This window comes from Ischnura elegans, chromosome 10 (genome assembly GCF_921293095.1).
Source record: "Ischnura elegans chromosome 10, ioIscEleg1.1, whole genome shotgun sequence".
NCBI classification, from domain to species: Eukaryota; Metazoa; Arthropoda; class Insecta; order Odonata; family Coenagrionidae; genus Ischnura; species Ischnura elegans.
This window is the reverse complement of record NC_060255.1, coordinates 36,687,244-36,708,564: the sequence shown is the minus strand read 5'-3', so window position 1 is coordinate 36,708,564 and position 21,321 is coordinate 36,687,244. Positions and strand designations below refer to the sequence as shown.

Genomic DNA, 21,321 nt, shown 5'->3' with positions numbered 1-21,321 from the left:
TACTTAATAAATAGATTAATACACGTGTAGATATTCTTTTAAGCTTACAACTTATGGAACTAACCAACACCAAGATTTTAGTTACCAGTGGAAAATATTTCGAAATACAAAACTTTTAAATGAATGTTAAAGTCATAGTTTCAAGAACGGTAAAACCCCATTTGTTAGATATTTGTGAATGACAGATTTTCAAACTTCTCTAGGGCTAGTAGTGCTGCAGGTACGACTTTTTTCTATGAATGGATAGTGTATCGTATCCACTAATGAGGAAAATCTGAAGTAGAAGTGTTGGTACATCTGGAGAAGAGCGTGCAGAGAAAGTAGTCCATTTATAAACTTTTCTGTCCGTTTTGGGATTAGTAGCTTCAATTAAGGAAAATAATGGTACTTTAATGAAAGACTTCCATTGAATGAGCTGAAAGATGAATAAGAAACAAAAATACATTCCTCATCTTGCCATTCGATCATGAGTTAAAAATAAAAGAACGCGATGAAAAGATACTACCCACTTTTCATGAATTAGTTGCGTTATTTAAATTACGGTTCATCTGCTCGTTTAGGAAAATCTTTCATTGATAGAGGAATCGCTAGAAATACTCTAAAAAACAAAAATATGAAGGAGGCCAATGCATGAAAGAAAGAAGAATCTGAAAATTGAAGATCTTTGTGGCAGCAGCATGTGACATACTCAACTACTAATTTGCCAAATGTTGGAGGACGTCAACTTTTTGCCGCGAATAGCTCGAGGAGTCGGCGAGGGATCAAAAAGCGAAAAAGTATGGGTCCTTTTATTTTCTATCACTATCAAAATGGATCATTTGAAAACAAAAATCGTGTATCATTGCCATTATCAAAGTTAGTCTTGATAATGACGGTATAAACGTCGAAACTAGTTGACAGACAATAAAAGTTTTTGGAATAGTACTGGGTTTTGTTTCACCATGGACATTATCAAAGTCAACAATGCTTTGGAAACACTAAGTAATCAAGAAAGTTAGTTGATTTTTATTAATTAGTGATCAGGGCAGAAAGATTTACCTTTCAAAACATTCGATAGATTTCTTGACCTGCTGCCCGTTAACTTGAAAGTTTAAGAATTAAAAGCTAATTACAAGCTAATGGTTACCATCTAGGTTGTTGAACTGATGAAAAATAATCTTATTGAGCTGATCACTAATTAATAAAAATCAACTTATTTTCTTGACTGTATGGGGTTCCAAAAAGCATTGTTAACTTTAATAATTACAATCATTACATATTTACTAGTATATTTTGAAGCTCTTTGAATAAAAAAATGGTGGACGTACCTATTGGGAACAAAACCGCGAACTAGTGCATGGTATAGCCTAAATATACATGCATCCATATTCATAAATTTCAACGGTAAGTTCGGCAAGTGGATGTGATGGGGTGTTGAAATTACATTTGGGTCAATTCAGCTTACCAGAGATGATCATGTCTCCCCGCTCTGTGGTCCAGTAGTTGATGGAAGTGGGATAGGCTTCTGTGTGGCATTCAAGTGCCACGTCCTGTCCGATATACGCCCCCTCCAGCTGGTTCGGGATCCACAGCATTGGCGGGACTGGAGATGATGAAAAGGAATTCGATTAAAGGCGGACACAAAGATGACAATGACCATTCAACTACGGCTCTTGAAAACGTATTAATCCTCAGTCTACCGGTATACTCAAACAGCTACGGCAATCCCGTTCTGGATAAATTTAGAGGTGAGCATCGTAACCACAATGAAATGTTGCAAAAAGTAGTAAAGAAAATATTAAGGCGTTAAAAGCCAAGTAGTACAGAATATTTTTTATCAACAGAGTTTGGTACAGAAATTGATAGAATAAATATAAAAAAATTGTGACCGAGGGATACGAGTGAGTCTCTCCTCTGCACTGACAGAAAGTGGAAAATCGAATGCACTACTAAATATCTAGTGCATATCATTTGTTTTCTTTACCTTATTACTGTACCATTGTTTAGAATAAAAGACTTGTACCCACTTTTCTCACCCCTTCATATCTAATACTTTTAAGTTTGCTCTCCTGGATTACTTAAATTATTACGGCCTTCCACTCAACCTGATTAAATTTAGGCCCCTTTATGTAGTCACGGTGAAAAATTAACGCAAAATAGAGAATACTATTCCGAGGCGACTAAAGGAACACAAATTCTATCTTATACCTGATATTAAGGTTATATTACTGGATGTATGAATCCATTACGCTACTTTTCAATCAATCTGATTAATTTTAGAAGTCAGCCACGTCCCAATGAAAAAGTAACAATAAATAAAATGGAATTGAATTTAATATTTCGACACGATTACGTCTATTGGAAACAAAAATTGTAACACAAAATTTTTGAGTTAATAAATCAATTCTGTAACTCCATCAAAACAAATCAGTCGTCACCGATGAACCACAATATTGAATTTCCTGGTTTAGTTAAAATTATTATTGGAAAAAAGTGAGTCTTTTAAACAAAAACATATGCATATCATTACAATAAAAATGTCACATTCATTTATGCAAGTGAATTAATATTTTAACGATATGAATTTGTGAACCTACTACATTTTTTTACATTATTCAGGTAATTGGTTTTCATTAAAGACAGAAGTGACATCGAATGGTCATATGGCGAAACTTCCCTGAAACAGGATTCCTAGAAAGCTAATTAAAGAAGTTACGAAATCCATACCCTGATTTGACGTACGCGCTTTGATGACTCAGCTTTTTAGGTTTCTGTGGGAGAACTAATGGAAAGTTAGGTCAAAAACATCAAACAAATTTTCATACAACCCAATTTCATCACAGAAAAATACCCCTGCATTAGGGCAGGAGAGAAATTAATGCTTGCTCGACAGGATTACTTCAGTTATTACGGCACTACTCATTTAGTCTGATAAAATTGTATTTTCAACAACATTATCACAATGAAAAGGATACTTAAAACCTCGCCCGGACGCGGTTTTCCGGAAAGCAGATTTTAACTTAAGTAATTTCAAAATCCATGCCATGATTCCCCAAAAGCTGGATGATGGCTGACTTTTCCCCAGTTTTTGTGGGAGAACTAATGTAATTTAGGCAGAAAACAACGTGCGTGATGCTTCCTTGAGCTTGGTTTCGTCGCAGAAAATAACCCTTGGGAATGACTTTTAGTCCTACAGAGGATTATATTTCAAATGAAAAAGCATTACCATGGAAGTAGATTAATTCGAGTTGTGAAAATAATACACTTTTTTATCTAACTGCCGGTAACGTTACAGATACCAAATAAAGAATTTACTAAGGCCACAAACAAATAATTTGTTTCCCTCAAATCATCTTTTTAACATTTTAACATGTCTACGCTTTTACCCTATTCAAAACTTCAATTCTCCTCAATGGCTTACTTTGTTAATATATTTTCGTACAATTTTAAACTTGCAGAAACTAAACTTTAATAGATTTATTGTTATATAGGCATCACTTTCCCGAACGTAACTTTTCCTCACTAATATTTGTTGAGCTTAGCCATTCATCGCGAATTCTACGCTGCAAATTCACTCTTATCGGCACTAATTGAAGAAAACATTTTTTTCACATTTGAAAACGTCAAGTAATAAATATCATGACAATTTTTCGAAGGTAAAATAATTCATTTTCTCTTAATAAAATTTTGTATGTTAAACACTAAGTATGAGGTGGGACCCAAAAATAACCGGATGGAAATCGCTCCGCCCGTAACTCTTGTATTTTGGGCTTCTCCCACTAGATGGGTGTTATTTAACCGTTTCTGAGTCAGTATACGAAACGGCGTTAATTTAGACGGTTGTAGCGAGCCCCTGTGACCGTTTACTTACGAAAAGTTTTTTGACCTTTTAGATTTTTGAAATGGCTGATATTCGAGAACAGCGTGCAACTTTGAAAATTTGCTCTCTGCTCGGTAAAATGTAGTCGGACACGGTTTATCTTTTGTCTACAGCTAATAAAAAACACGCCTAAAAAATGAAGTGCACAAGTGGTATTCGGAACTCAAACGCGGCAACATGTTGATCGAAGACATTCAACGCCCGGGACGGCCTTTCAGGTCCACAACTGATGAAAATGTGGAAAAAAAATCGTGCCCTTGTGCAAGAGAATAAGAGGCGTACTGTTTACGAACTCGCTGAACAAACTGGTCTTTCTTTGAGTTCATTGCAGTGAATTTAAGCTGAAGATTAGCTAATGAGACGAATCGTGGCGGCATTATTCCCCCGTTTGCTGACTCCTGATCAAAATGCGACACGTGTTGCTGCTGGCCGCGACTTGAGTTTTTGGTAAAAAATTGCATGACACTGCTTTCTCACCCACTCTACTCAATAGGTATCGCACCTTGTGATTTCCTTTCATTCCCCCGGATGAAATTGGTGATGAAAAGGAAATGTTTTCATCGCATTACGGGGGTGAAAATGGTATCGAAGGTGTTCCTGCAAGGCATCGGAAACAGCCAGTACCAAAGGTGTGTCGTGCAGTGGAAAAAAAACGTTTCAACCAATGTATCAGTTTAATTGGAGAGAAATTCGTAGGTAATTAGCGTTTGTAACACAAAAAATTAAATTTTGAATTTTTAAAAAATTGTTTCCAGTTGTTTTTGGGTCTCCCCTCGTAATTGTACTAAGTGAACTGCTTGAACCGAACAAAACACCATCCACAATCAAGCAGGTTGTATTACAAGTATTTTTCCCTGACTGTCGTAGCTATATTGCGATACTTGTGATAGATATTGACGAACGAAAGCATCATGAGGTATAAAATATGCTCACGACCGTTTAATCAAAATCTATGTACGATAATCACGGTGAATGCTTAAGATCATTTTCAAGCCATTCAAATATGTACTTCTAAACGCAATTATGAGATAATACTTGCGATGAAATTTGATCATAAATATATATATGAGAAAATCATGAAATATAAAACTCCGAATATATTAAGCATTAAAAATCTATGAAAATATTTAGCCTAACTTCAAATTTATACATGCGTCAGGTCAGTGGCGTAACTAGGAATATGCTTTGGTGGGGTTTGGGGAGGCCCCAAGTATAGGGGGAGGGTCTACACACAAGGGAAAAGTTTTGAAAAATGGCATGTCTGAATGTATACATAATACATCATTTTGGCACTAAAAATTTAACTTTAAGTAGATGCAGTTATTAAATTTAAAAACTGGATAATAGTTTTTAATACTTTTTTATTTATCTGTTGCTTTAGAAGGGGGGATATATTCCATCATCCCCCATAGCTGCGTCACTGCTTCAGATAATAGCAAAGACTATGAACCGTTAGGCCAGTTTAATTCGGTAATTCTATTTAGTTCCCGGGAACTCCTATCTACTCCAGTACGATATAAACTCTTCGTGAGGTAAATTACAACGTAATCACTTTTATACCTCACTTAAACGGGAAGTGCCGAGCGAAAAAAAATATATTCAGCAGCGATATGAGGGGTTTTCCACGATGAGGGTCGTGACTATGATCGAGGCTGCCAGCCAGGATTTTCAGCGAAGCTATCTTCATATTCCAGGCGGGATTAAGTCAATATCACGGAAAATAAAATCGTGCGCAAAGGCTTTGGATGTTTATTTTAACGAGTGCTCTCGATGATAACAAAAAAGAGAACCAACAGCAAAAATTCTCCCTCCAGATATTTACTATAAAAATAGCATTGGAATTTTATCAACAAATAAAGTCTACTCTTCAGCTTCAAAGGAGAACGTTATCAATGGATGAACACTTGAAAAAATATATCTTGGTAAGGGTGCAAGAACGGAGCCGATGTTATCAGTCGATGCAATGGGAGAGGGAGGCTGTATTTCCCGATAGAGACGCAAATTTTCTTTCTCATTATATTTTCCTCTGTATTTTATAAAAAATGTCGTAGCTAATATTATATTAATTATAATGTTGATTACTGGCTTTATTTCTATGAAAATTCCATGGTAAATGGCTATTAAGTGCCAACCTAGTAATTCACGAGTTTTTCATTCCTTCAATGATATAAACCACTAATGCTAATTTCTACACTTGAGTACAACACTATACTACCGACAATGGTGTCGACATTCTAAGCCATTTTTTTACCTTGAATATTACATAGTATGTTGAAACCATGGTCGTTATTGGAGTTTTATATTTAAGCGTGGACATTATCGTTTTTAGTTTTTGCCATGGATATATAGCATTTTCACCAAGTCAAGCCTGAATCGATTTTGTGCGTTCCACTCCTTGATAAAATAAATACCGTTTACTTATTACTACTATGTACTAAACGCCACTAAAATAAATTTGTATCGTATGCTTAATCTAAGGGTGATTACAACAGGCAATTATTATGGTGGATGCAACTTTCCATGAAATTTTAACATGAATTTTTCGTGAAATTTTAAATAGAAATGAAGCTACCCAAAAGTGCACAATACGATTAATATTTATTTTTAGGAACATCATATCATATGCTTAATCTAAGGGGTATTACAACAGGCAATTTTTATGATTGATAAAACTTTCTATGGTATTTTTACGTGAATTATTCGCAATAATTAAAAAAAAGAAGAAGCTACCTAGCACTGCTCGAAGGAATTTATATTCATCGTCAGGAACACATTTTGTGACTTATTTTCAAACTGCAATAAATGAATACTCACACTGAACGCGTAGCAGCACCCTCTTGCTGACGGATGGAGGCACACCGTTAGAAGCGATGCACAGGTAGGCGCCCATATGCAATCTGCTCACTTTGGTAATGGTGATTACCTCTCCATCGATAACATTCACTGTAAGAAAAAAACGATGTGATAATTAATATTATGGCATAAAAGCAATGTAAACAATATATCCTCTTAGTCATCAAAAATAATAAAACATTACTGAAAGAAATTTTGTACTAATTGTAAGTAGTGGCACCATTTTGACTATGATGCATAAGATATGCTTATAATCTATCCTCCAGTCTACTTGATCCTCCAAATTTTCAACGAAATTTCTGTAATAGTGTCGATATACTATGCTCTTATTTCAGGAGAGATAACGATATCACGAACATATTCACGGTTGTAGACTAGAAGTATTGAAGTTGATCATTACAATCGGCTAAAATAATGATGGAAGATATAATGACAAAAGTGACTTGACGAAAATTATTTCGTAGAAAGTGTTTGCAAAATATCTCCGAATATCTCATCAAGTAACCCGTCCGATAGATGGTCTATTCATACATGTAGTTAATTCCTGAGGAATAGGCATGGAAATTGCGTGGTTACTATGCTTTACATGGATCATAAAACCTATAGTTCTAGAACACAACAAGATGAATATGCCTGCGATCGTTTTAATGCTTTTTACGCCAATGTTGTTACTTACACCTTGGGATAATAATCCCTATGACCACGTCGTGTCGCGAAAACTTTATGTGAAATTAAAGGTCAAATAGGTCGTTGACGTTAGCCTCATAAAAATGCCTAGATGTAGATAGCCAGAATCTCAGAGACTCACTCTCAAGAGCTGCAATCTCTCTATACGGTGCGTGGTGAAAAAACGCCCTTTCAGCGCGGCCCGCCTCGGCGGAGGTGGAAACGGAAGGGTAGGGTAAAAGCGTATCGGTTGTTGCCTTTCTCGAAAACTGTTTATTTCTCTCTCTATTAAATTCCTAATTATTCTGTTTACTCAATCCCCGAAACTCAATTTACTCAACTCAATTCCCGAAGCATATTTTAGGTGGGATGGCTCCAAAAAATATTCAATATCTCGCATCTTCGGTGACGGTTTTCCGGGTTTAATATATAATAACAAAATCATTATTTAAATCATTATTTATTTTGTGAATTATAATAATTTTGTAATATACATAATTTACTAGAGTAATTAAATGGCCCAGTCGATCGATCCATTATCCTGGTAATATCTTAAGTATAGATTAGTTATAGTAACTCTTTCAGTTAATACTGACCATGTCTCATTTTTAGATGATAATTCTCAATAATTATTTTAAAAAAAACATGAAAAATAGACCGAGGCTACCGTGCCTCAACGGTCCCGCGTCGGGTGGCTTATCCTTGATACGTGATCGAAAAATTGCTCTCATTACCGCAGACGCAAACTGTTATCCAAGATTTCTGCGTAGTATAATAACTATGATAAAATGTATAATTTAGCCTGTGATGTAAATTTTTCGAGTAACGCATTTTGTAAACGAGAGATTATGTCTACTTTATATCAAAAATTACGTGAACACCGGGTATGCTATTTTGTTTTACAAAACCAGACAAATGTAGGCCAAAATATTCAAAATTCATTGATAAAATTGTAGGTAAAGCAGCAGGAAAAAGAAGTATTTGTTTTCTATTCCATAAAAATCATACCTCCGCAACACCACCTGCTTAAATGCAAAGATTTTCGCAGAAAGCAATATAGCGCGTATTTTTTTTAATTGGTCAAATTTAGGCCATTCTATCTCAGTGACGGGTCGTATTTATTAGAATTGACGTATGGGTTCGCAATTGGTAATCTTTTAAGAGTATTTACGGTTAGTTTCTTCTACGTTTACGCTCAGTTTATGCCTAAAAAAGTCATTTTGGACTTCAGTGCGGAGTTATCTGATATAGGTCCACTGTGCAGCGCTGACTTTAGGATAGCTACGGATAGCAAAGTTGGGTTTTTACACTGATTTTCACAACCAGTTTGTTAGACTGACTTTGCAACAGAATAAATTTCATTCAACGTAAATAAAATCAAATTTGCTACCAATTCGTAACTACAGCTTCCGTAACTACAGCTTAATAAAATGATGACTGAAAAACTGCAAAACAATTTTTTAAATTCAATATTTTTATAAATAAGTGACTATTCGATCAGTAATTCTGAATAAAAACCTCAGATTAAAGTGTATAAGCCACCAATACACGTATGCCAGAAGAATTACAGGGTTTGTCCGGAAAGTAATAGGACTGAGTCGATAAAAAAAAATTATTGAGCCAATCGTTACAATTCTTTAAAAATTTTCAAAATAGGCTCCTTCTGCGTCGATACAGCGCTGCCACCGCGATTTCCAAGCATTGAAGGCGTTACAGAAGACATTCTCCGAAATAGCCTCGAGAGCCGAGGTGCATGCTGCTTGTATCCCCTATGTCGTCTCAAAATGCTTGCCTTTCATCGGCCATTTCACACAAGGAAACAAAAAAAAAAGTCTGGGGGGCCACATCTGGGCTGCAGGGCGGCGGCGGAAGCGTTGGGATACCGGCATTGGTTAATTAGCTGTTCACATGAAAGCGATGTGAGCCGCAATTTCTAGTTCTCAGTGAGCACTTTTGGGACCATCTTCGCGCACACATCTTGCGCATGTTCAAATGCTCCGTCACAATGTCATGAACCACAGATTTTGATAAATGTAACATCTGGGCAATTAAACGAATGCTTAGTCGACGGTCTGAGTTCAAAACTTTGTGCACACGAGTCAAAATGTCGGTGCTTGCCGAAGTCACAGGTCTTCCAGCACCGTCTTCATCAGCGACCTCTTCCCGGCCCTCCAAAAAGGCCTAGTGCCACCGAAACGCACCACTTCTTGCTAAAGCAACATCTGGGTAGCCTACTTGATCATAACAAACGTCTCTGTCGCATATTTACCGAGTTTCACTCAGAATTCAATCGCGTACCTCTGCTGTAACGAACGCTGCATTTTCGGCTTGCACCGCTCACAGAAACACGTCGCGCAAAAAAGTCTGTCCTGACTCTGCAGGTGATAGCAGACAATTGACCCGCCGCTCGTTCGTTAGCTAGAAACACCCTCTACCAAATTCAGTCGGTGCAAACACGCTCCGAAGTACAGTCGCGGTGGAAGAAAATCAGTCCTATTACTTTCCGGACAAACCCTGTAAGTCTCCATAGCAATTTTATAGCTTGATCCTTTTCTAGTACAGGTAGCTATTGTTTCGTAGGTACTGTGCAATTTTTTTTCAGCTCTCAAAATCTCTCTCTTCAGAACTTACACTACCATTGAGTTTTTAAAATATCGACGGTATTACGTCTATGACTCATATCTTGAGATTTTGCCATGGAATCGAAAACAATTAAGCGTAGAAATACATACTCCCCTCAAGCTACACGTGTCACGGACATATGGAAACATTTCACCAAGACGTGAAAACTCTTTTCGAAAGGGTCCATTTCTGCAACGGTAGCCAAGGTAACACTTGGAGGATGTCGAGTCGATATTCCCCTCTACCCCCCACCCAGCCCCTCAACATGAAGACCAAATAAGACGAATAGCTCCTTTCATAACCGTGCCGAAGGGGAACTAAAACTTTTACGCCTCTCGCAAACAACCATCTGCTATTTTTTTCCTCCTCACACCCCCGTCCGATAAAAATCAAGTCGCTACGACGCACCGAGTGATTTATCTGGATCCCGTTTTTCCTCAAAGTAGGAGCACCAGCAGGATGAGCCGGGAACAAGATTCGTATATGTACAAGACTTTGGCCCCCTTGTACATAACGGCGGGAACACGCGCGTCGGCTCACGCACCCGACGAGGCAGCGCTTATGAGTGATGGGCCAATCACGGCACGCCTTCTGGGAAGAGAGCCCTGAGCGCCCTGACGTGTTGAGTACGCCTTCCCTCCCGCTCAGCGTTCGTCACCTTTTTTTCCCTAGCTCCCAGTGCCTTCCTCGAGATGAGGAGGCCATCTATCTTCCTCGCGCCCGGAGGGCTAAAAAGAGATGGTGGCCGTTCGCCTCCCCCATCGGAACTTTCACCCTTTTTCTTATCAAAAGGCTCCTCTGCTCTCGCCTCAGCCCGTGCTGACGTGTCTCACGGCCAGATGGGATGCTGCACTACCCATAGAAGACCGACCCGTGGTGTTAACGTGCAACTTCTTGCACTGAAGTCGAAAATCTCGAATGGGCTACCCCCTCGCGATAACTAGAAAATTTTGGAATTTCCAATGCACTGATTTTACCCTGACAATAAGTAGTATTAATTTTCCTTCGAATTAATCACAATTTCCTTCCGATCATTTCCAAAGAATTTTAAAGAGTAAGAAAAATAAAACAAAAGTTTGCTTCAGGTATACATTACACCCTGCTATACGATGGGTTCAATGGAAGATGGATATGGTATATTTTCTGACCCGATTTGCACGCTATTTTGTTAAAGTCTAATTCCGCCGACTATGTTCGCAACAAATATTGCAGAAAATGTCATCTACTTTGTAAAAACTCATCGTATTAGTAAACAAAGCGTATTATTTAAGTATAGCAACAATGAAATGCGTTGATGCCATTGAAACTCATTTATGAAACTCCTGAACGACGGAATTATTGTTAAAATCGGCCCTCTAGAACGGATTAATATGAAAAAGAAAAGGTCTACTGTACAAGGTAAACGTAGAGGAACATGTGATAGAGAAAGACCCTGTGGATAGATCATGTGAAAAGACATAATGAATCGCTTTCACTCGCTGCGAGGGTTCTACCATCCTAAACCCCCAGGAAGATTTGCGGTCTTTTATGATTACTTTGCCAATTTACAATTGCACGATTTGGCTGAAATTAAAAGTACCCCATCGGTATGAAAACAGATTTTTCGACGTAGATTTCGAAAGATTACATTTTTGAAAAATAGATTTTTTGATCCCCGAATTCACCAAAAAGTGGATGTAGGCATTAAGGAAATCAAATTAGTATTATTAATACTTTTCCTCTTCTATTCTTGACCTTGTTTAATAACTTCTTATGATATTTCATCAATCAAAATTGATGGTAACTAGGTGTGGCAATACCTTAGTAACACAGCATCAATAAATATGTAACAAAGTTAAGAGGTATGCCAAAATATTTTGTGCATTCTATTATGTTGTTACATATGTGCATACCTTAAATTATATTACTGTATAAAAAACGCGATTGTAACATTTTTATGTAAAAATATTGTATATCGTTGTCATCTTTGTGTTTTATATTGTTCATGTTTTCTCTTTCATAGCCCTGAGGATGATTTTAAATAAATCGAAACGTTGGCTATAACTTGGTTTACATTGACCTATACCCTATGAAATATCATAAAAAAAAGGAAATCAGTAAAACTGAGCCTGATGGAAAATTAATTTTTCGACAGTGCTTCCTAGGGTTTCAAACGATTTTAGAGGGTATCGATGCCATGACTTTTTGCCGTATCTCGTATCGTTAGCCCCAAACATTTGTATGAATCAGCCAGTCGGAGGTCGGGAGTGGGTTTTGTAGTACATTGCTTACGTTACGGAAACGCTGTTAAAGGATGAATCTGCAATACTTCAGGAGATGTTAGGGGAGAAAGTTTTAAACATTTTCGTCCATGCGGCATGCATACTGAAGTTCAGTGCGCCGTCTCTCCCTTTCTCTATGGGTGAGACGCCGAACCTCGTGGCTCTATTGCCTTTCAGGTAAATATGCCGTAATTAAACTAAAAATATGCCTTGATCTAAAGGGGATTACAACAGGTAATTGTAATGATGGATAAAACTTTATTTGGGATTTTTACATGAATTATTCGTAAAAATTAAAAAATAGACGCTACCCAGCACCGCTCAAAGAAATCAATGTTCATCGTCAGGAACGCATTATGTGGCTTATTTTCAAACTGTAATAAATCAATAGCACTGAACGCGTAGCAGCAGCCTTTAAGGTAAATATGCCGTAATTAAACATACTATTGCCTCAAACCTCATAATATCGTAATATAGTAGTATTTCATAGTCCGATACGAATATAGTGCAAGGCGAAGAAAAATTTCGAAGGTAAAAAACTAGAATTTTTTAAGTATTTGAGCTTTAAAGTCTGTAAAACCAATGAAAAACAAACAGGAAATCCTCACTTATTCCCTGGCATCTAATCTGCCCCTGCATTGCGCATCTGCCCAAAATATGTCAAGAAACGCCGAAACTATGCAAAGTCTATCCCGCATGCGGCATCCATCCCAGATTTACCCTACCATAAAAACGGCTTTTCTTCGGTACCCAATCCAATTAATCTCAAGATGGGCGATGATATCGTTGATACTCGATCAAAGGTCTTCTTTATCTGAGGTCAAAGATTCATTTTTTCCAGAGTTTCAGACGATTATAATAGCACATTTACGACCAACACAAGCTATTTAATGTCCTTAAAATCCAGAGTATTAAATAAAATATCGAAAAAGCTGGATACCCAAGAATAACCATTTTCATGGTAACTGAAAAGTGTACCAATAAAAATATTTGCGTTTCCATAGCTCTGTAAGGAAGGAGTTGCGAACCCATGTTTATGGGCAAAAAATTCTTAACATTGCCTCCCCTACAACGCCCTCAATTATTGCAGATTTCTCCAGAAACTCCCTATTTAACGGAGGATATAAAAAATTGAAGTAACAGACTTGAGTCCCTCTAGGGGGACCTAGAAATGAGTTAAATTGGGACAGATAACGAAGGACACAAAAAATATAAATCATAATAAAAAACACAATCCTGTCCGCAGCAAATTTTTTTTTGCCGGCCTCGGTGGCGGTGGGGTAAAGTCCTCGCCTGCCAAACCGTAGGTCTTGGGTTCGAATCCCACCTGGTTAGGTGGTCCTTATCTAGGGCTTGGATTTTATATTGTTTATCCTCCGTTGTAAAGGCCTTAATGTGCTGTTTACAGAGAAGATGGAAATAAACAAATAAAAATAAATAAAAAGAACAACAATAAACTGAAGGTAATAGTTTGGTAAAAAGGTAATGGGTGGCTTTCAGCACACTAATATCCTATCTAGGATTGTAAAGGCCGGTTCACACGGGGAACGTAACTTCCCAGGTTAGAAACTACATTGATTTCTTAGTAAGGCGCGCAATCACACGAATGAAATTAGAACAGGGAGTATTTTGCCATCTCACGTCCATGCATTCTCGCATGGGTTCTTGCTATTTACCGTTCTACACAACGCAATTTTGACTGCACCTTCGTGCACACGTAAGATTATATGAGTACGTGCCCTTTATAAAATGGCCTTAAGACTATGAAAATTGTATGAGCCAAGTTTATATTCCGGAGCCAGGTTTATTCATCCGACCAGCTTGCAGGACCTGCCATATCTCCGATGCCGGGATTCAACAGAATATCAACTCACTATCGTGCCTGCGCCCGCATCACCGTTTGCACGCTCAGTTCCCGAGGTAATTCTGTACTATCGCAGGACACACGAGTGATCGATTTACCGTCGCGGTCAGGCCCGGATGGTAGGTTTCCGAGGACAGACATGGGCATTCAGCGGATGTGTAGTCACTTGTGAAGCATGCTGAGAACAAGGGAAAAACCTTTCGGGTGCGCATAAGAATGTACACCTGCACTTGGCAACGGATTCGTTTGAAGTGTGCTTTGGCAATACCATTTCTGTCCCATAATCGTTATGTTCCAATTAACCACGTGTTTCGAGGGTAAGCCATGTCATCGGAATATCCAAAATGAGAAAGGGTTGGGGGTTTTGAATGATGCGTGAGGTTTTTAATATAACTCTAACGAGTGAAATATTTTGAGCTACAATTGAATATTTCGCTTTCCAAATTTAATTTAACTAATTTGGGAGTGTGTACCAAAGATGAAATATGCCAAAAAAATCATTTAACATGTCGTCGCCTGAGATGAACAGACGCGGGAAAGAACCTGAAAGCAGCCAATCAAAAAATCATTTGGCATTGCCGGGATGCGAACTCGAATCTCCCGATTTCTGTTTAGGCATGCTGCTAGTTAAATCACCAAGTCATCTCCATCAATGGCAATTCTCTTAAAATTCGGATCCTGGCTACGCCAAAGTGAATGCGTACAAGTTAATTTTTTCGTACAATGCTTATTTAGGAACTTATGATACTCATGAATACTTAATAGGGAATATGTAGCATCATTAACTTTATTTTTATTCATCTCACAAGGCATTGATATAGAAACAACATGATATAGTTTCATAATACATTGCAATTAAAGTACATCTGAAAAATTGGTTCATAGACCCGCAGCATCTTAACGCATAGGCGGCGTTGGCTGTCCGGCAAGTGCAATGGTATTGTCGTTGGGGCAACCTGCCTCCACTCATGCCACCTGTAGTGTAAAAGCCTTTTGTTATTTGCTAAGCGATTTGAATAGCTTCGGATTATCCTATGCATGCGGAATTCAACTTCTATGACGTCACCCGCCGATACGTTGGTTGCTCTATCGATACTAATCTGATTCTCATCCCTTTCACTTCGATCCTTTACCGAGATTGCGTCATTAAAACGTAAGTCCGCGAGTTAACTTTTCTGCGACTTTTGATCTCAAATTTTGCTCTAAGAAGCCAGTAGAAGTTCCCATAAAAATGTGCATTATCTATCAACTTTAACTGACATTGCTTTAGTTTTTGAGCTTAACTTATCGGAAAAAAATGAAGAGAAATAAGTTGAAAAGATCGATTTTACCTTTTCAGTAAGTACAAGGATACTGTGTTAGCCGAAATAATGACGAAAACGGTGTTTAAAAAATCTTGATTCATTCCAAATGATCAACAAGCCCAAATTATTTTCTAACCAATCAACGAGGGGTTGCATACTGAAAAATTCATGTGACATTTGGTAGATGCTTTTAAGTATTACCAAATATGCTCAGGTAAAGTAATACCAAATATATGTAAACTTTTGAAAACTGAAATCATTAGTTATTCTTCATTCCCGTCACAATAATATTTTTAAGCGGGACAAATGCTAATGGATAAACGATGCTTATCCAACGATTCTGAAAAAAAAAATTTTTTTCGCGGTGTCACAAATACGTTAAGCAAAATGATAGAATTAGATACGGGTAGCTCTATTTTTTCTTATTTGCAGATTTGCATGTTCCACACTCCTGGTTAGATTGTGAGCAGTAATTTTACATCGAGATGCAGTCTTAAAACAGGATTTTGAAACGAGAACCAAATATTTTCCTTTCCTGGGAGTTTATGACTGTCTTCTTGAGGCAGAATATTTTTCCACCCTAATGAGCTGGTGGAAAAAAAAACAAACCACGCTATTAAATGCACGGTACCAAAAATTTGAACTCAATTGATTAAGCTATTATTCTGCTAAGTTATTCCATTAAGCGGCCAAGTAGTCGAAACTACTAGTTAGCAAAATTGCATGCCAAATTAAGAGAGCGTTTTTGGTCATATTCCAGCAGTATTCCCGGCCTACTTTGGCAACTTCCAAAGCGGTTCTCGCCAGCAGAAGTCTTCGCCGCACTCCGGCTAAGTCCACCTTCTTAGTGTGCCACTTACGCTTCCACCTTGCCAAAAGACCGAGTCCGTGAGCAAATGAAGGATCTTCAAGCGTAATTAAAAGGGAGCAGAGTGAATCAGGTGACTGGCTCCGAACGTTAGGTACACCTCTGTATTTCAAGAAGTTGAAAATGAAATATTAATGAGCGGGATGAATGCCATTGGAATAATGGAATGCTCAACTTACGATTCAGCATAATTTTTTTTCGTGGTATCCTCGTCTCAAATACACAACGTCAATGCAAAACTAATGAATATAAGACACGGTCTGAGGCGTTACTTTGTGGAATTGCTTCATTATGGAATAAAATAAAATAAAATTACTTTGTTTTATTCCAAAATTTATTTTAAATAGCACGACCCGGGTTTCAGCATCTAATGCTATCATCAGGTTCTAGTGCTATCTAGTGGTTCTAGTGCATCTAATGCTATCATCATTGCTACGACCTGATGATAGCACTAGATGCTGAAACCCGGGTCGTGCTATTTAAAACAAAGTGTGGAAAAAAACAAAGTAATTTTATTTTATTCTATAAAAAGACTGATGAAATTTGATGTTTGAATTGGCATAAGAATCTTTGTCTTCGTTGTTATGCTTACGAAATAAATATCAAGTGTTTTATGATTCCGTATATAGTATATTTAAATCCAGTTTATATATTTATTTATTTAGGCTTCAAAGAAGTTACCAAGAGGTTATAATTTTTATATATTATAATTCATTCATTTGTTAAAATTATAAATTATAATTATTACTCCATTTCCTGTTCTCCGGGTTTTCCTTGTTTCTTTGAACCAATTCGATCGGCAGATTCATTAAAGCGAGAGAAGAATTGAGCATCGTGAATAAAAAGTTTTGCGCATCTTAAAATGGTTCGCAAAAATGGCTTTCTATTTATCATAAATTAAGCAGTTTTAAAATTAATTAACGTATTTTTAGTAAGTAATAAATTTGATAAATCTGTATAGACACTACCGTTTTATGAATAACAATATGGAAGAATAATTGAGATCCATTGAATGCCATAAAATTTCAAAGTTCTTCACCTCGATTATTTTCCCAGTAAAATATTTTTGCCAAATAAAATATTCTCAACATTATGACCTTGGTTCAGAATCGCATATCTTGTGTCACATATTTTCAATACAATGTTTAAAAAAATACTTTTTGCGTGAGGCTGAAACTGTAAATGGGATCCTTTTTTACTCCAACACTTTTTTTCAACACTTTTTAGTCCTCCCCTTTTCAAGAAAAATATGAAAAGCAATAATATCACTAAAAGGAGAAAATCATTTTGGAGCTACTTATTCCATTTACAGTAGAGTGTCTTAAGCGAAAAGATGTATGAAATAGACAATTTCTAGTTGGTTTAAAATTCAAATACCCATTATGTAATGGCAGGAGTGTAACAGAAGAAAGAAATCCTTCCCTATCAATACCAATCGGTATATTGTTACGTCACACAGGATAATATCCGTAAAAAGTTTTAAAACGATATCACTCAAGAATAATGGTGAAATAGTCTCATGCTAGTTAACAGGCTTGTCTATTAGCACAGAAATAGGAGATTATTGTTCTCGTGGGGCGCGGTTCATTACTTATCCTGGTGCCTGGTACTGGTGTGCAACACCTCACGACGATAATAACTCTGTGGGTTTATATGCTATCAGTGACTTTTTGATATTTTTCAATTATTATAAAAAACAATTTTTAACCTGGCAAATTAAAATTTTTTATTCAAGAGCCACGTTTTTTTATTTTTCCAGAAATTACGAAGTACGCAGGCCCCCAACACTCCCTTACCCTACCACAGCCAGAATACGGCAGGAATATGTAGCAAAAAAGTGTGGCCTTACTTAAACATTCATGTTAATATTGAATGTTCCACGCGCCAATAAGAAAAACCCGTTTTTTAATCAGGTAATAATTTTACCTCAATGTTAATCTATTCCAGATCACGATGATTCTAATTGAAATATTTCCTATTTTAAGTACAAGTTTTCAAGTTACAAGAATTAACGAAGTACAATTGGCCTTCAGATATTTAAAAATGATTTTAATTTCTTTGGTCTATTTGGTGGAATGAAAACTTATATTAGAGTACCACCTTTTTATTTTTTCCAGAAATTACGAAAGGCGCCGATCTACCACTTCCAGAATACGGCAGGAAGAAGTAAAAAAATGTGGCTTTACTTTATTATTCATATTAATATTGAGTGTTCCACGCGCCATGCGGGAAATAACCATAAGGGATTTTAGAGGAAAAAAATTGGGCCTTAAAAAGAAAGGCTGCTCCAAAGTTATTGCTTGGAATCGACCAACCCCTCCGTCATCCCTTAGAGCCTCTATCAGTTACCGTCGGTGCCCTGGAGACCCTGAGGGGATTCCAATATGAGCACCAGCAGGGTAGGGTATGGTGAAAGGCAGCGATTGGGTCTCTATGGGTAACAGCCGTCGCCAATGAGCGGCGCCACATGTTCGCCCGAGCAGCCTAACATCATCTTAACACCCCCACACCACCTCCTCTTCTGGGATGATGAACTCCAGATCGGCTCAATCGTTAACACTCTCATTAGGAATGAATGATACTATTCCTTATGGGGGACTTCATGAAAATATATAGATGATGGGGCTGGAATTTTGACTCATTAAGGGTCTAAGCTTCAAATAGCTATTAAAGTATAGCTTGGTAATAAATTCATTTAAAGGACCACACAATTATTGATGCTATATCAGAATAACACAATGAAAGGTTTACATAAATAATTGATCAATAGCACAGTAGAAATAAAAATTTACGATTTTTCATGAAAAACATAATTTAATGAGATTTTTGGTTTAAATACAGCTAAATTAATGAGTTTATTTGTCATCATATTTCATACTGTGTTGTGCTGTGTGAGGTTTATGTAAAAAAGTCATCAAAATGAAATGTTTTTAGCAGCAAAAACTGTATTATGTTTAAGTAAAGGCACAGTGCAGTATACTAATAAAAAATGAAAACTTACAAGCGCGTTTATAAAGTCCCACTGATGAACATTGCAGGTGACTACCGTAAATTTAACACCGTGGCTAGTCCCGGTATGCTATACCAGTGAATTACTTCTTCAAATGAGTAAAGATTATTTAAGTCATTAATTTACTTAATTAATTTACAAATTAGGGTTAATACCTTTAACCCTAATACGGGCAACATATTTTTCTGACGTAATCGGGCAAGGTGAGTCCAATGGACTCTTTTAACTTATGATTTTAATTTAAACTATTAAACAGTGGAAAATATAACTTTTCACATTAATTTGTACATAATGTGCAATATAGAATTATTTAACATAAAATTGATTATTTTTTGTTCAACAAAAGTTTTACATTACTTATTAATTTCATACATAGTCAAACAGCGAGTACAGTGAACTGTTGACTAATTCTTTCTGTTTTCACTGCATAAAACACCAAATATTTATCGTTGCATGTTCATAGTGATAATTTTACATTATTTTGACAATTCAAACCAAATATTTGTAAAATGCACATTACTTTTTACATTTCGGGCAAACAGACTCACCTTGCCCGGATTTGTGGGAATTTAGGGAAAACAATTATTTCTAAGTTACTTTAATTCCGAAAGAAGTTTGAGTTACTCTAATTTATTGGAAATATACAATTACAAGAAGTAAAAAAATTACAACATGCTGACATTTCAATAGCATAATTAAATTCTCAAAAATGTGATGCGATGAGTCCAAGAGACTCACCTTGCCCGTATTAGGGTTAAATGTTATGGTGGTTAGATTGGTTGCAGTTTGAAGGCTTTAAGGGGTGGTAAACCAGCTAATATTGACATTAAATTTATTATCTATGCTACGAAATACCATAAGGAAAATATATTCATCTCCATACATTTCTAGAAATATAACTTAAAAGGAAGGTGGATAAAGCGGAAAATTACATTATGCTCATTAGGAACTTGACTTCGTAGCATTGAGCCCATTTTTAGAGACCTTTAATGAGGCCTTGTAAATGAGTGATATTCAAAAAGAGCTCTTATCTAATTGCTCTCTTCAACATCACATCGCAAACTCACACTCGGTAAGTCTTCTCTACGGATCAAAGAGCTGAAATACTAAATACATCAAAGTTCCTCATTTAGTGTTTCAGTTCGAGCTAATGGTTTAAAATAAATTGTCAGAACGGAAAAGGAAGACCTCGAATGAAATATGAAGAACACGTAAAGACGGATGTGGTAGGGAAGAAATACGTAGGTGTAAAAAGATTAATTGATTGGAAAATTGAGTGGAGAGCTGCATCAAACTAATCTAATGATTTTTGACCAGCGATGATGATGATGAAATTAAATTACTTTCGGTGATTGCTATCTCACCTCGGATATGACCAATAAAATCAATCGAAAAACTGTAACCATTTCGAAAGCGATAACTATTTAGATTAAATATTTTAATATTTAAAATGCAACAGGCTATAAGGCTTAATTCGTCATTTCACCTAAATATAAGTTCTAAAATAGTAAGCAGAAATGTTTGAGGGCCCTGACGACTATGATATCAATGGGTTTGCAGTGATTTTTTCGATTTCGATCAATTAATTTTTATATAAAAAATTGATCAGCAACTTTTCACTCCCTCATTTTTACTATCATTGTATAACAATTAATTTTAACTTAAATCAAATTTTTGTTTTTTTTTGATCAAGGTCTTGCCATTCGATTAAGCTATGATGACTCTAATGGCAAAGCTTATCTCCATAAACTAACCAAAATATCTGCAACGAAGCCAAAATAATGGCAAATCAAATTTACTTACCTAACCTAATTTAACATCCCCTCCTAAATACGACGGTGGAGGAAAAAAAGTTGGTTAAAGAACTGAATTTCCATCGGTTACCGTAATTCAATCAGAAGTGAATGCCCACTTAAGGCTAAACCCAGATTAGTGGCTTAAAACAGCTTCTGTTTCTCCGTCATGAGGACAATCCCCCAGCATACCCGGCATTTAAATTGAATTTATGACATTT

General features: G+C 36.6%; 1 protein-coding gene across 7 annotated transcripts in view; it reads right to left on the bottom strand.

The window, feature by feature from the left end:
* LOC124166847 (lachesin-like) overlaps positions 1–21,321 on the bottom strand; it is a 791,588-nt gene that overhangs the window by 41,138 nt on the left and 729,129 nt on the right. For all 7 annotated transcript variants that reach the window (XM_046544547.1, XM_046544549.1, XM_046544548.1 and 4 more), the window contains 2 exons: positions 6,674–6,802; positions 1,445–1,582 (listed from right to left, as the gene is read on the bottom strand). In XM_046544547.1, coding sequence (XP_046400503.1) covers positions 1,445–1,582; positions 6,674–6,802 — 267 coding nt within the window. The remainder of the gene's footprint in view (positions 1–1,444; positions 1,583–6,673; positions 6,803–21,321) is intronic.